Source organism: Myripristis murdjan, chromosome 24 (genome assembly GCF_902150065.1).
Source record: "Myripristis murdjan chromosome 24, fMyrMur1.1, whole genome shotgun sequence".
Lineage (NCBI taxonomy): Eukaryota > Metazoa > Chordata > Actinopteri > Holocentriformes > Holocentridae > Myripristis > Myripristis murdjan.
The window spans coordinates 26,779,487-26,795,815 of NC_044003.1; the positions used below are offsets into that span (position 1 = coordinate 26,779,487).

The window sequence follows — 16,329 nt, forward strand, 5'->3', positions numbered from 1 at the left end:
AACGCTGCTTGCAGCTTTAATTTATTATTATTCTTACGTGTCATTTGGCCTTAATTTGACCCCCTAAACATGCTCCAAAACTCACCAAATTCGGCACGCAGGCCAGGTCTGGCGAAAAATTTGATAAAATGGACAAACGGACCCCCTAAGTGCAAAAATGGGCTCGGTAGCGCCACCTAGGGACACAAAGGCAGCTGCTGTGGCCCACAGGAATGTGATAGAAACACCAAACCAACGCCGAAATGTAGGTCTCATGAAGGCCTACAAATCACGCGCTGACACCCCCCCTCTAAAACCAACAGGAAGTCCGCAATTTGCGTTTGAACATCACGTTCTCGCCCAAAATTCCGCTTTGAACAAAATCTATCTCCTCCCAGGGCGTAAATGCCAGCGGCTTGAAAATTTAATAGATGACAGAGGACACAGTGCTGAACAAAAGTTGCTAAAAACTCCGTCATTACTCGATTCGTTTGGATTTTATAAGCCCTCAAAGTCAGAGTGGCCAGAGCCAAAATCTCATTTTTTCCCATGGAGTTTGGTGTGCAGAGGCTGACACTTGGCACTAATTAGGCCCCTGGACTCTAAAGTAAAAGTCTGATGGCTTTGAAAACTATGCAGATGGAAAGAAGACGAAAATTCCTACAAAAATATGTAGTTTTGATGTGGATTGGACCAAGTCTGTGGGAGCTGTGAAGAGTTTTCAAACATTTTTGACTCTGGTGTGCTCTGCTCTGCACTCTGCCTGGACATGTGACTCACTCTAACTGCCTCATGAATGTGCAATACACACCCATTGTAAGAGCTCAGAGGGAGCAGAAAACACTCTCAAACTAAAACTGCCATAACTCAAAAACGGTAAAAGATAGCAAAATCATGTAAATGGGAGATTTATAGATCCGAGTCTCGTGACTCGTTTAAACTTTGAATCAAGTCTGTCACTTAAACGGTGACCGAGCTGTGACACCTCAAAAAGGGGTGGGTTTTCTGGATTTCTCCATTAGATTGAATGAGGATTTCTCTGTCTGCCTGCATTTTGGTGTGATCATGCCACAGCTGCCACTACTCAAGTCAGTCAGACACTAGGACATGCTAAGGGCGCCATCTGCTGGAGGGGCGCTGCTAGTGGCCAGAGGGGCACCAGCAGCGAATGTACTACCAGTGGGTTTTTTGTTGGCGTCGTGTGTGTGTGTGTGTGTGTGTGTGTGTGTGTGTGTGTGTGTGTGTGTGTGTGTTTGTGCACGTGCACGTGCGTATGTGTGTGTGTGTGTGTTTGTGTGAGTGAGTGAGTGAGTGAGTGAGTGTGTGTGCCTGCATTTTGGTGTGATCATGCAGCAGCTGCCAGTAGTCCTGTCGGTCACACGCTAGAACTTCCGCGACCTTTCAAAATAAAAGCCCAAAACTCTTTCACAATAAAAGCACCGAAAAATACCCTTAATTTTTTTTTTTTTTTTTCCTATTATTACGTGTCATTAGGCCTTAATTTGACCACCTAAACATGCTCAAAAACTCACCAAATTTGGCACACAGGCCAGGTCTGGTGAAAAATTTGAGAAAATGGACAAACGGACCCCCTAAGTGCAGAAATGGCCTCGGTAGCGCCACCTAGGCACACAAAGGCAGCCGCTGCGGCCCACAGGAATGTGATAGAAACACCAAACCAACTCCGAAATGTAGGTCTCATCAAGCCCTACAAATCACGCGCTGACACCCCCAACCTAAAACCAACAGGAAGTCCGCAATTTGCGTTTGAACGTCACGTTCTCGCCCAAAATTCCGCTTTGAACAAAATCTATCTCCTCCCAGGCCGTAAATGTCAGCGGCTTGAAAATTTAACAGATGACAGAGGACACAGTGCTGAACAAAAGTTCTGAAGGATTTTGTCATTACTCGTTTAGTTTGGATGTGATAACACCTCCAAGTCGGAGGGGCCAGAACCAAAATCTCATTTTTTCCTATAAAGTTTGGTGTGAAGAGGCTGACATCCGGCACTAATTAGGCCCCTGCAGTGTAAAGTAAAAGTCTGACGGCTTTGAAAACTATGCAGATGGAAAGAGGACAAAAATTCCTACAAAAATATGTAATTTTGATGTGGATTGGACCAAGTTTGTGGGAGCTGTGAAGAGTTTTCAAACATTTTGGACTCTGGTGTGCTCTGCTCTGCACTCTGCCTGGACATGTGACTCACTCTAGCTGCCTCAGGAATGCGCAATACACACCCATTGTAAGAGCTCAGAGGGAGCAGAAAACACTCTCAAACTAAAACTGCCATAACTCAAAAACGGTAAAAGATAGCAAAATCATGTAAATGGGAGATTTATAGATCCCAGTCTCGTGACTCATTTAAACTTTGAATCAAGTCTGTAACTCAAACGGTGACCGAGCTGTGACACCTCAAACAGGGGTGGGTTTTCTGGATTTCTCCACTGGATTGAATGAGGATTTCTCTGTCTGCCTGCATTTTGGTGTGATCATGCCACAGCTGCCAGTACTCAAGTCAGTCACACACTAGGACATGCTAAGGGCGCCATCTGCTGGAGGGGCGCTGCTAGTGGCCAGAGGGGCACCAGCAGCGAATGTACTACCAGTGGGTTTTTGTTGGCGTTGTGTGTGTGTGTGTGTGTGTGTGTGTGTGTGTGTTTGTTAATGTGAGTGAGTGAGTGAGTGAGTGTGTGTGCCTGCATTTTGGTGTGATCATGGAGCAGCTGCCAGTAGTCCTGTCGGTCACACACTAGGACTTCCGCGGCCTTTCAAAATAAAAGCCCAAAACTCTTTCACAATAAAAGCACCGAAAAATACCCTTAAAACTGGAACACACGGACGAATTGTCTGCGCTTCGACACGCGCGCCGTCCCCGACGTGCACGGGGGGGCGAGGGCCCGTCCAACGCTGCTTGTTTCCTATTATTACGTCTCTTTGACGCTTAATTTGACCCCCTAAACATGCTCAAAAACTCACCAAATTTGGCACGCACCCCAGGTCTGGCGAAAAATTCGATAAAATGGCACCTCGGACCCCCGAAGTGCAAAAATGGGCTCTCTAGCGCCACCTAGGCACACTAAATCGGCCGCTGCGGCCCACAGGAATGTGATAGAAAGACCAAACCAGCGCCGAAACGTAGGTCTCATCACGGCCAAGATTTCACGCGCTCGCCCCCCCCGACCTAAAACCAACAGGAAGCCCGCAATTTGCCTTTCAAAGTAAAAGTCGGGCCCGAAATTGCGCGTTACACAAAATTTATCTCCTCCGAGGCGGTAAATCGCAGCAGCTTGAAACGCTAATACATGAAAGAGGATACAGTGCTGAACAAAAGTTGTTAAAGGTTTATTATTAATTCGAACCGTTTGGGATTTATAAGCCCTCGAAGTCGGCAACGCCGACTTCGAGGGCATCGTTTTTTCCATGGAGTTTGGCGTAAACAGCCGCACACTTGGCGCTAATGAGGCCCCTGGCGTCTAAAGTAAACGTCGCACGGCTTCGAAAATTATGCCACACGAAAGAGGACGAAAATTCCTACAAAAATATGAAATTAATTTTTAAATTGGAACAACTTTGTGGCCGCTGTCAAGACTTTTCGACCATTTTGGACCCTGGCGTCCTCTCCTCTGCACTCTGCCCGGTCATGTGACTCACTCTAGCCAACTGACAGTTCCGCAATACACACCCATTATAAACCGTCAGCGGGAGCAGAGAAAACAGTCAAACTTAAACTGCCATAATTCAAAAACAGTACAAGATAGCAAAATCATGTAAATACAAGATTTATAGAGCCGAGTCTTGTGCCTCGTTTAAACTTTGAATAAAGTCTGTAACTCAAACGATGTCCGAGCGGCGTTACCTCTAACATGGGTTGGTTTGATCGATTTTTCCATTGGATTGCATGGGGATTTCTCTGTCTGCCTGCCTGCATTTTGGTCTGCCTGTGCCACAGCTGCCAGTACTCATGTATTAGCACAGTACTCATGTCACTCACACACTAGGACATCCTGGGCCTTTCAAAATAAAAGCCCAAAACTCTTTCCAACTGAAAGCACCGAAAAATACCCTTACAAATGGGAAAAATGGATAAATTGTCTGCACTTCAATGACACGTCGCGGACCGGCACCGGTGCGAGGGCCGACCAACGCTGCTTGCAGCTTTAATATTAAAATTACATTCCTATAATTAAAATCTTATTCATTAGCTGTGACATGCTACTGTTTAAACATGTGGATCCCAATAATTTCAGAAGGACCAGGACACACAGGCAGGTTTCCAGCATAATTAGAGGAGTTTATCAGTTATTACACAGCCTGCTTTATCAGTCCTAGCCCTATGCTGCAGCCCGCAGGCCCTATAGTCATTGTGCTGGCGGGGTTACTAGAGAGCAAGCAGCCTCTCATTGAAGGGGCTGTTCATTACAATGTGCGGGAGGAGTTTCCAAAATCCAGCGACACCATTGGCCTGGGCCCCAGGGTGCTGCACCCTACCGAAGGTGTCCCGGCAGCGCAGCCAGCTCTCCGTGTAAACCACAATGACCAGAGCCAAGGGTATGAGGACGAGCGCCCGCTGCGGAGTCTGGCTTTTTCCCGGTAAAGCGTGATGAATCCGGTAAGCCCGAGCGCCTGATGGAAATGTTTCTAGTTTGTGGTTGTTGCATCTTGTCAAGCCGCTCTGTCGCAGCATCTGTGGCACAACTACAAACAACTTGTCCTCTAATAAGTTAATGAAAAAAATTATATGGTCTACGTCTGCATGTGCGAGCCCAGACATGAACTTTGGTCAAGGCAGCCTGATCACGATTAAGTATCCCGTTTTGTGTCCCCGGTGTTCCTTGGTGTGTCCCGCCGTGGCTGTAAACAGGAGCGGCCGTGCGGGACAGCCGAGCCGCCCCGAGCCTCGCTAAAACTTTGACCCACTTACACACAGTATCAGTGATGTGGCTTATTAACGGGCTACCTCATCTGAAATGAGAATTAAGCAAAACCGCGGGTGCCATTAGACTCAGCTGCAGAATAGAATAGAATAGAATAGAATAGAATATCTCTGGACTGTCAGAGATGGACAGCAGAGACAGGTCCAGACTCAGTGATCAGCAACTGGCAATTGAAAAAGGACACGCACAGGATATATATATATATATATATATATATATATATATATATATATATATATATATATATATATATATATATTAATGTTGTTGAAATATTTGAACAAATGGTACTTTGCTCCTTTGACAAAATTGTTTCTGTAACCTTCATGCCAATAAAGTCTTAATAGAATAGAATAGAATAGGTGTGAGGTGTAAATATAGAACTCATCACTGTTTTATTACAAGTTGTCAAATTGTGCAACGCTCAAATCTAGAGGGCATTTTCACTGACTGCTGTTTATTTTAATGCATTTTCTTTAACTGTCTTTCTTACTTAAAACAACTTTTAATCCCGTATAGGTCATGTAGTCTATGGCATACTGAAGATCATTTTATTTGTTCCTAGAATTCCTACAGAAACTGCATGACGTGCCTTTAAATTTAAAGCTCCATCTGACTGGAACGACCTACCGAGCTCACTTTGATCATGACTTCCATGACTTTAAGGCATTTCTTTTTGCCTATCCTCAAACAACCGGTTCCTGATAATTAAACTTGAGATATGGAAATCTTTTTTCTCTGATCTGGAGGTGCATGTCACTGTATGCTCTGTGTGGGTGTGTGTACATATGAAATTTGACATCCTAGGGGAAGCTGTGGATGTGGGACTGGAGTTGTTGTCTATTCTATTCTATTCTATTCTATTTTAGCCAAACATCAAAATTCAATGTAAGCATGCCTCTGCCTCCCAGCACAGGCAGTCAGGCCGAGCAGGCCTGCACGATGAGGAGGACTTTGTGGACATTTTGGAGGAGAGGAGGCGCAGCAGTGACCTCGGCCACGCCCTCAGGACCTTCAAGCCGCAGCCCTACACAGGAGCCCTGCCCTGCTCCGCCAGTGACCTCAACAAAAGTGTGCTGGAGTCCCAGTACCTGCGCTACATGACCAAAGAGGTTTGTATGTGTGTGTGTAAATACAGTGAGGACCGGAGTGTGTTTTTAACCAAACAAGTGGGGACTATAACAGCAAATTCTGGCCTATTGGTTAAGGTTAAGGTTTGAATTAGGTTCAGGTTTCAGGTTAGGGTTTTAGTCATGGTTAAGATTAAGGAAAGGCTGTAAAAAATGAATGAAGTCAATATCATGTCCTCACAAAGATAGAAGTGCAGGCTTGAGTGTGTGTGTGTGTGTGTGTGTGTGTGCAGTTTGAGCAGATACTACACAGCACTTTCACAGCAGAACTTGCCAGACATAAAATCAGTTTCCTCCCCTCGGACCTTGTTAGATTGCCATGGAAACGGGGTCGTCTGTGGAGGCGGTGAAACAGGAGGCCTGCGGGATACTGGAGGAAATGTCTCACAACCTGCAGCTGGGCTTCATCCGGCTGCTGGGCTTCACCCTCACCAAGGTCTTCAAGAGGATCTTCAGCAGCATCCACGTCAACATGGAGGGACTCAGCAGGGTCAGGAGACAGTTCTTACTGAACGCTGATACACTGCATGTTGTAGAGCCAGGGCTTCGATTCAAACAGCAGGACTTTATTAGAAGAAGACGTCTTTGAAAGGGTTCTTAACTCTGCTTCCTCAATATCTCCCAAAGTTTAGCCTCATCTCTTATGATATTCTCTGGGTGTCTTACTTCAAATTACTTAAATAGGGCCCTGCTAGCAACTGTGATGTAAACAAACAAGCTGCATCTAGAACAAAATTTGGAACAAGCAGTCCACATGCTTGTGTTTACTTTGAGTGATTTTTACTGTTTGCCCCATTTACAACAATTTAGCCACATTTCACACTGCAACAAAACATTTTGCAAATCATGTCACAACATATAATCAAAATCCCTTGATTTGCCAATTTGAATTTTTCATTAAAACCCACCCACCTGATAAAATTCTGCCTCTGCTGCGAATAAAGTCATTAATAAACCAGGTAATTGGTAATTATGTAACTATGGTAATTATGTAACTATGTAGACATAGTTCCATTTAATTTTTCAGGGCGCTATTTTCAGGCAGAGAAAATGTTTCCAATTTGAAGTCCTCAAAACACAACAGTGCTGCTGTTTTTAGGAAAACATTTTGTAGACATTGGGCAGGACACGAAAAATCATTGCTATGGTCCTTTAAATAAGTAGCATTAAGCAAATGGAAAGGCTCACACACTGGTTACTGCCTTTTGGCTTAAGACCCATTAAGTGAAAATTGAAAAGAGCAAATTTGACAGCTTTGCTTTCAAGGCTCTCATTAATCAGAATTAGAAGGGTTAGAGAGCATTTAAGAACTATTTTGTTGAATTTCACATTTTCTTCTCATTTTATTTCATTTCAACTCATTTCATTTCACTCAACATTTCATTTCACAGCTCCAACAGGCCATTCAGGAGTGTCCCGTGATCCTGATGCCCAGCCATAGGAGCTATGTGGACTTCCTGATCATCTCCTACATCCTGTTCACCTACGACCTCCCAATACCTGTTATTGCTGCTGGAGTTCGCAAGTATCTATTTCAAACAAGAGGGCTTTTTTTTACAGATAATTTACAAGCTCTATAGTAGATCAGGCATTTTTCACAAGTTATCCACTCTTTTTTCTGTGTGCAGACATTCACTCTCCCTCTCTCTATCTCCTCTTCGTTTATCCCTTCTTTCATTTTACCGTCCTCCAGCTCTTGCGGGCATGAAGATGATCGGGGAGATACTCCGCCGCTCTGGAGCTTTCTTTATCCGACGTGGCATTGGCTCTGACAAGTTGTACTGGGCTGTTCTGTCAGAGTATGTCAAAACCATTGTCAGGGTAAGACATGAGCAATATTCTGCTGCACCATCTATGCACTGAGCCACGGACAAAGTGGAAAAAGGATGTCAACTTGGAGCACAGCTGTTTCTTAAGCAGAGAATCACACAGAAACCAAAAAAAAAAAAAAAAAAAAAAAAAAAAAAAAGAACAACCCTGGTGTGGATATATTCTAGTATTCCTCGAAACATCAGTGATCATCAGCCTCTATATTTAGCCTAATGCCCTGTAATGTGTGCATTTGTGATCAAAAACCTTTGCTTTGGCAGAAAGGATTTGCTCCCATGGAGTTCTACGTGGAAGGCCTGAGGAGTCGCACACTGAAGTCTCTGAAGCCCAAGTTAGGTGAGGGATGAAAAAATATGTTCTTTTTACCAGAGTGTATTTTGATTTCAGTGAGCATTGCAAGATTGGAAATAAAAAGCTAAATTTGTACTATTATTTGCTTTGAGTCACTGCAGGCCTTTCGTGTTTTGTTTTTTTTTTATTATTATTATTATTTGATCCATTACTGTTTAAAAGTGTGTGTGTATTGTATGTGTGTTTGTGTATGTTTGCGTGTATATCTATGTGCACCTGTGATGTTTGTGCCTGCAGGGATGATGCACATGGTGCTGGAGCCATTTTTCAAAGGTGAGGTGTATGACATCACGCTGGTGCCCATCAGTATCAGCTACGACCGAGTGCTGGAAGAGTCACTGCTGGCCCACGAGCTGCTGGGTGTGCCCAAGCCCAAGGAAACCACCATGGTATGTCCCAGGCACACACCTCAAATCAGCATTAACTCCCATGACCCAACCAGCCTGCTGCAATTTTACACCCTTTGACACCTAAAGAGAGTCACTGGATTTTTTTCTTAAAAGTACTCCAAAAAAATGTATTAAAAAAATACAAGAAAAATATCATAAAATGCCCTAAGGTTACCAACGAAATTATTAAAGAAAAAATAAAATAGTCAAATTGGTAAAAAAAAAAAAAAAAAAAAAAAAAAAGAAGAAGAAGAAGAAGAAGAAGAAGAAAAGAAAAGAAAAGAAAAGAAAAAAGAAAAAACAATACAAGAAAATTACAAAAAAAAAAAAAAAAAAAAACTGAACAAAAAATTTGCCAAAAACAAAAGAAAAATACCAATAGTAAAACACTACAAGAAAATTATTGGAAAAAAATAGCACACAAAAAAACACCCAAAAAAGCAAATCATTTGTATAGTAATTACAAGAAGGCTCTATTTGTGATTATTAAGTGATTATTATATTATTAAGTATATATATGAATACAGTTACAAGTACAAAATTGTATATATGCAAAATACAAAATCACACTTGAAAACAATTTTACAAGAAAAGTGCCATTAATTTGAATCATGCTCATAATCACAATAAAAACAGCAATAACACACTTCAAAAACAAAGAAACAAAGAAACAAAAACTATTTTAAATAAATACCCGTCCACAGGCTCCACAGGTTTCAAAGGTAAACTTGTGCAGAGCAAAAGTGATAAAGCCAATACGCACGAAAAGCTGGGAAAGTATGGCTGCCTTTCATTTCTGCATCAAAAAGATCAAAGCTACATGCCTCCTCGATCACCTCCTCTACCCCTTTTTTACACGACCGCCCTCAGGCCGTCATGTAAAATGGACTTTGAAGTGGAGAGCAGATTGCTTTGGCAGAAGTTTTGCCCTTTCTGCCACAGCAGCACTGAACAAACCGCCTCGCTGATCCAGGACAGACGCAGGCTTATCTGTGTGTGATACATGTGTATGTGCTGGGGCACTGGGTTGTCTGTATGTATATCTGTGTGTTGCACTATGGTTATCTGTATGTTTCTGTGTTGTACAGGCTGTGAAGACAAATTCCCTGCAGGACAATAAAGACTATATCTATCTATATCTATCTAGCTGAAGATATGATATTCCAGTTAGAGCATGTTGAGGTTAACTGAGTGCAAGTGAACTGCACTGACCTGCTCCTCTCTCCACCTCCTCATAAACACACAAGCTGCTCTAGACACGAAATAGTCACCCCTCCATTTCCACCTCACTAGTAGAGGTCATATGGGTTTAAATTATTTTAGAGTAGCTCCTGCTCATGGTTCTCTCCTGTCCCTCCCTGCAGGGTCTGCTGAAGGCGGCCAGAGTTCTGCAGGAGGATTATGGCAGCATGCATGTGAACTTTGGCCATCCTCTGTCGGTCAGACAGCTGTCTCAGAACAAGATCAATCGCAGCCAATACAACCTCATACCCAGGTACAAATCTTGTTCCATGTTTCAAAGACATGCGTCCATCACTTTTGTTTTAAATACAAGGTATATATATAATATAATTAATCTCCTTTCCCATGTGATATCAACGTCTTTTACATTTTAGAGAAAAATGGTGAGCTCTCAGTTAGTTGCACTACCTCCCGCCTTCTTTTGATATATTTTACATTGTTACTACTTTCTCTCCGTCTTTCTTGCTCACCCCCTCTTCCTCTCTCCCTTCATGTCCGTTCGCAGAGACCTTCCCCAGAAGCCCAGTGCAGAGACACAGGCCTGCACGAACTGGTTGGCCCATCTGGTGGTGCGTGTCCAGGAGGAGGGCTCTGTCGTCAGCCCGTGGTCCCTGATGGCCTGCCTGTTGCTCCAGACTCCCAGCGCCACCCTCGCAGAGGAGGGCCTGGCGTGGGATCAGCTCACACAAAAAACCCTGTGGCTCAGGACGCTGGCACTGGGCTTTGGGGCTTGCCTCAACTGGCCGGGTGGGTAGACACATTTACCGATGCGTTTGGTGCATAACGTAGTATTCGCCCTTACAAAATTAAGTGCATAAGCAACTGCTGCAAGCTTGAACACATGACAAGGATGAACTGTTATGAAGTGAAGTGAAAATCCCTCCTTACAATGGGTCTTTGTTGCCGTAATCCAAGCCGAGGCATGCTTTCGCTTGCCTCGCATGACCAGTAGGTGGCATTTGCATATTGGATTGGATTGCGCCAGACAAAGTTAATACAGAGAGGTATTTTAGCAGTTTCCCTTGAGTTGAATCTGCCAGCGTCTCACCACAGGACACCAAATGCTACTCTGACCTGTGCCTGAGGTAGATCAGACAGATTAGATGAATGTAAGTTGGCACAAGCATTCAGATTCACTTAGCAGATCTTCAGTGGATTAATGCCCCTTAAGCAACTTATCCTCAGAGGACCCCGCTGAACCGTTTCACTTCACAGGTCTCGTGCACAACACAGACACATTCACACACCATCACACACAAACAGCCTGACGGGTCCTGAAATAAACCAAATCGGAGACACAGATAAGCTGCAGACTGTACAAACCACGCTGTTTCCTCTGAGGCTCGTGTGCTCCTCGCTCTGCAGGTCACGTCCCGGAGTCAGATGTGATGTCATCCAGCATGGCCCTGCATCACTCCGTCGTGCAGCACAAAAGGGGGCGCGTCCACCTGGTCGAGGAGAAGGACCCCGCGGGGAACAGGCCCGTCAGCCCAGAGGAGGGCGTGCTCCGGAGAGCTGCGGCCGTGCTCATGGTGGCCTCGTACAGGAACCAGGCGCTGCACATTTTTGTTCGTCCAGCCCTGCTTGTCACGGCCATACACACCACAAAGAGCACACACAGAGGTCAGTGTTGTATTGCAGTGCACTAACACACACAAAACGCATTTCTAAATGTATAATGTTCATGAAGAGATGGAAACAATCTCCTCCCACAGCAAGCAGTCATATTATGAAACTCACTTTTATCCAGCCATTGGTTTCCATTCATTCCACTACGATATGAAAATGAACTTTCAGAGACTTCAGACTTTCTTCACACCAGTATTCCGTCAGTGGAATAAAGTTGTCCACATTAGTTTTCCTAAAAGCAGCAGCACACACGCATGCACACGGAACCTCTTGCTTCATCAGATCCTGATCTACCATCCTTGTTTGCAGACGAACTCTTCGCCTTCTTCTGCTTCCTCCAGAACGTTTTCTCCAACGAATTCATCTTCATCCCGGACAGGGCCTCTGAGGTAACAGCTGCATCTGTCAGGGCTTGGTTTCCAAAGTGCATCCCAGGATAAAGATTACTGTAGTGCTTCTCTAAACAGCATAAGGGGGATATTCGTCTTAACCCTTTCATGCATGAGTTATGAAAGCCTGAGTCCAGATTTTTTTTTTTCTTATGTGTTTTTACTCTTCTTAGGGCATGAACACTTTTGTGAGTCTCCATACTTCTTTAAGGATGCAGGACTGGTATTACCATGTCATGATACTAGTATTAATATGTTTTCAGCAACAAGAATTGACAGTCTCTGCATAAACCTCAATAGAGGGGAGCAGCAGAGAGCACTCTAACAGCTGATATGCAATTCCACCATAGAAACCATTGCATTTAGGAGAAAATGACTTTAAACAGCTGTCCACTGTAGTGACCACCATGCGCCAAAGGGTTAATACTTCTCATGTACTATGCATGTTCAAGCAGACTGTTTTTTTAGTCAGCACTGAATACTAAGTTATTGGGATTGCAATGAGAAGCAAGTGTACAACATTACTATTGGAGCTGATTTTTGTTTTCATCCTGAAAAATTCCCATGTGTTCTATTGTTCAGCAATGACCGGCCTCACATTCATGCTCTTATACAGTATATTTTTGTAGTGTATTCCAACTGCAAGACAGCATGATACGGAAGTACACCTGCATTATAAGAAGCAAGCTTTCCTTTCCCCATAGCCAATTATTGTGAGCTATAATTATTGTTATGTTAATGTCTGCCCATCAGGACTTTGAGGAGGCGTGCTCCCTGCTGAGGAAATGTGGGGCAGTCCAAATCAGCCCGCAGGAAGTGGCAGAGCTGGAGGCGGGGCTGCAGACCACTTGCTTCCTGCAGGCACTACTACAACCCTTCATAGAAACTTATCAGGTATCTAACTCTCAAACATTATGCGCTTAGTTGAGGAAATACCGCACCAGGCCGCTTTTGACACTTATGTCTCTATATGGCAGGTATTTGATTACTGAGGGCTTCAATATCCACAAATCATGAGATGTGACCTCAGTAAACTGCACATTTCTGAGCTGCTGCATTCTAACTTGCTCTTGATACAATGCTTACTCATGTTTTGGAGAATTTTTTTTTTTTTATATTACTCATTTTTTGATCTGTCATTTCCTGTGCATGGAGAAGGTTTCTTGCCAGTGACTCTGGAAATTTGAGTCACATACAGGAAATTCATGGTGTCCTAAAGGACTGTACCAGTGATTTTGTATGTTTAGTGTAATATCTATAAAATGCATACATTTCATATTTCTGCTAATATTTTCCCATGTTAGAGCTCAGATATCTTTTTCCTCCCTTTTATCCAGCCATTGGTTTCCATTCATTCCACTACGATATGAAAATGAACTTTCAGAGACTTCAAACTTTCTTCACACCAGTATTACATCAACAATATAAAGCTGTCCACATTAGTTTTCCTAAAAGCAGCAGCACAGTGTTATATATACATATATATATATATATATATATATATATGTATATATATATGATGACTTGAAAGTTTGCCGAGTGGGACGCTCCCTCCGCCAAGGAAAGTAGTACCCGGGGAAACATTTGCTTTTTACACAGTGAATAATCAGTTCTGTGGTTTATGAATGTCAACAACTTATATCATCACATTATAAGGTGGCTGTTTCTACCAAAAATTCAAATTTGAAAATTAAAAAAAAAAAAATTATATGTTGTGAAATCTTTAGTTCCCCTGTATGATTTTGAAAATGGTTTGTTGCAAAGTAAAATGCGAGTAAATTGTTGCCAGTGAGCCAAACATTCAAAGTCACTGGTTTGTCCTTGAAAAATTCTCAAAATGAAGGAATAAAGAGATGGTACTTGAACTTAACTTCTGCTGTTGGCTCTGGTTAAGTTAGTCTTTATGTCCAGGTGGTGTTGAGGTTCCTGTGTGAGGAGGCAGATCACGTGTTCTCAGAGAAACAGCTCTTACCTGCCGTACGAAGCCTGGCTACCAGGCTCATCCTCTCAGGTAAAACAGAAAACATCACTCCGGGTGCTTTGATCTCCCCCAGAGGCTGAACTCACTCAGGTGAATCCCCTTTGGTTTTGTGCTTTGCAGGTGAGCTTCACACCTATGAGGCCCTGTCGTCCGATACGCAAAAAAACGTGTTGTCTGCACTGCTTAGACTGGAGGCTGTCACAAAGTTGAGGACGTAAGTAATGAGATCAGTCCCTATAAACCTGTTTGGACTTAAGCTCATCTTCTTTGGTGGTTGAGAAGGTGTCTGCATTTCTGATGCCCAACTTAGACGTTTCTGTGTGTTTTCTGCTCGCAGGACTGAGAGTAAATACAGAGTTAACAGAGCAGCCATCCGCAGAATTGGAGACATTCTCTGTAAGTTTTATTTACTTCAGAAAAGGCTGATTTCAAGAGATAGGCGCAATGAAACAGAGACTTTGTGTCTGATAATGATTACGCATGAGCCTCATCTTGATGCCTTAAAAATGTTTTGCCTTTAGATTAAATGCTCTTGCGTGTGATTACCAGCAACAGCTGCAGCCTAATTGTTTTCTCCCCTTCCTCTCTCACTGTAGCTGGTAAAATCCCTCCCCAGATGCTCATCGCTGCACCTGATGCAAGACTTTAGCCGGAACAGATCCATCTTCAGCGTCACTCCTGTCAACCCCCTTCTCCTTTTCCCCCCTCTCCTCTTTTTCCTTTTCTCCTCTCTCTTCCCCTGTAGAGAAACACTGAGACAGAATACCTCTTCCTGGATGTCAGTCAGCTGACTTCAAGCCTGGCTGCATTCCACTTTTTTCTGCCTGTGTTTACAGCAAACCTTGAGAGGTAGTTTGATGATGTGAGAGGGCAAGCAGCTGTTTAGAATAAAACCTTCCTTTTCTGCCCCTCATCTATGCCTTGTGATAACACCTGTGAATTGAGAAATTGAGCTAAAATTATATTTTCACTGTGTCCTAGATTTAATGTGACATGGGCATCAATCATCTGTGAGTGAGTGAGTGATAAATGAGCCACAATCTATGAAAAAAAAAACTTGAATGAAGGCCTAGTAAAGTGCAATTAGTAAAGTGAAAGGGAGAAACTCCTACACAATAACAGCCTTAACAAGAATCAAACCTATTTGATTGTCTATATGCATATCAGTAAATCCCATAATAATCCCATAACAAAGTCAAATGCCTTAATCATGCATCAAATGTCATAATAACTCAACAACGATGTGATGTTTCATTAGGAATACTCATTTGAGACATTTATTTTTATCTTCCATATATCTCAATCAGTGTAAAGCATGTAATAAAATCTTTTCCCCACTTATACATTGTTTCACTATTTTCCCCCCATATTCTGTGCTCTTTTTGCTTACTGCCTTACTGCAATTCTCTCAACAAGAGAGTAATAAAAGTCAGAGGTGTAAGGTCAACCTCCACCTTACATTCATTCCAGACCAATCAAAAATTTGTTTGCACCAGTAACCCCGTGTAGCGGTTAGATGAAGGCCTCTTATGTGCCGATATAGCTAATACATGTTGTCATTTTACATGGACATGGATGGTTATCTGTACACGGGTGGCACGTCAACCTTGATGCGCAGGGCGCTGACTGGGTCTTGGCAGAAGACAGATATGTACTCCACCACTCTTGAATTCATCTTCTTCTCATTCTCTTTGGCTCTGTGTCGCTCTCTGTCCCATCTCTCCTTCTCGCCGTTCATTTGGGAGAACAGGTTGATCTGGATGGTGCGCAGCGTGGCCGCCAGGACGTAAAAGCCGCCCTGCAGTACGTGGCAGAAGGCGGCGCCCACGCTGATCGCCGCGCCCATCAGGTTGGGCACCGTCTCACACACCACACACATCCCCTCCAGGAAGTGCAGGGTGCCCTTCTTGCCCAGGGGCTGGCCTTGATGGAGGTAGCCGTGGGGAGAAGGGGTTTGCTGGACATGGTTGATGAGATATCGCGCCCCGTCGGCGAAGTGGCCGGCGGCGCGGCGCAGTGGGAGCACGGCCAGGTACAGGTGACAAGCCGCTTTGGTGAGAGCATGGAAGAGCAGCCGCAGCTCAAGCACCGCGTTGCCTGGAGATAAGAGGGTAACGGGGTCAGCTTGAAGTCTAATTTAAAACTCTGGCTAATGTCAGCAACCATTACAAACAGCGTCTGCCACTGGATTAAAGTCTGTCCACCAGCCATGTGGGTGGCTGCTATCACCCGAGCACGCAAAGCGCGGAAAGGTGGAGGTGTTTGGCGCATCTAATGCGCACTGCCCCGCATGGAACCCAAACACTGCAAACATATCCATCCAAACAAATGGTTTAGTCAAACAGGCAGCCTTGACACCCCACTTTCCCCATTGCTGATTCACTTGTTTCTGGAATTGTTTAGGAATATAAAGTTTTAGAGTTATGAAGTGCCAATAAAGTAGAATAAATCAGAATAGCATGGTAAAAACACTTG

At 43.7% G+C, this 16,329-nt stretch overlaps 1 protein-coding gene across 1 annotated transcript; it reads left to right on the forward strand.

The window, feature by feature from the left end:
• Positions 1–4,512: 4,512 nt before the first annotated feature.
• On the forward strand, positions 4,513–15,195 carry LOC115355676 (dihydroxyacetone phosphate acyltransferase-like). Its single transcript, XM_030046523.1, has 16 exons — positions 4,513–4,588; positions 5,825–6,025; positions 6,357–6,533; positions 7,435–7,564; positions 7,737–7,864; positions 8,134–8,209; positions 8,462–8,613; positions 9,978–10,108; positions 10,361–10,602; positions 11,221–11,478; positions 11,794–11,873; positions 12,627–12,767; positions 13,785–13,884; positions 13,975–14,068; positions 14,192–14,250; positions 14,451–15,195. The coding sequence occupies exons 1-16, from the start codon at positions 4,580–4,582 to the stop codon at positions 14,501–14,503; spliced, it is 2,031 nt and encodes a 676-aa protein (XP_029902383.1). The 5' UTR covers positions 4,513–4,579; the 3' UTR covers positions 14,504–15,195.
• The last annotated feature ends 1,134 nt before the right edge of the window (positions 15,196–16,329 follow it).

Bases quoted from the DNA above. Each gene is read 5' to 3' on its own strand.
- LOC115355676 (XM_030046523.1), top strand. The intron at 12,768-13,784 runs GTATCTAACTCT...CTTTATGTCCAG, and splicing joins CCTTCATAGAAACTTATCAG to GTGGTGTTGAGGTTCCTGTG. The intron at 14,251-14,450 runs GTAAGTTTTATT...CTCTCACTGTAG, and splicing joins CAGAATTGGAGACATTCTCT to CTGGTAAAATCCCTCCCCAG.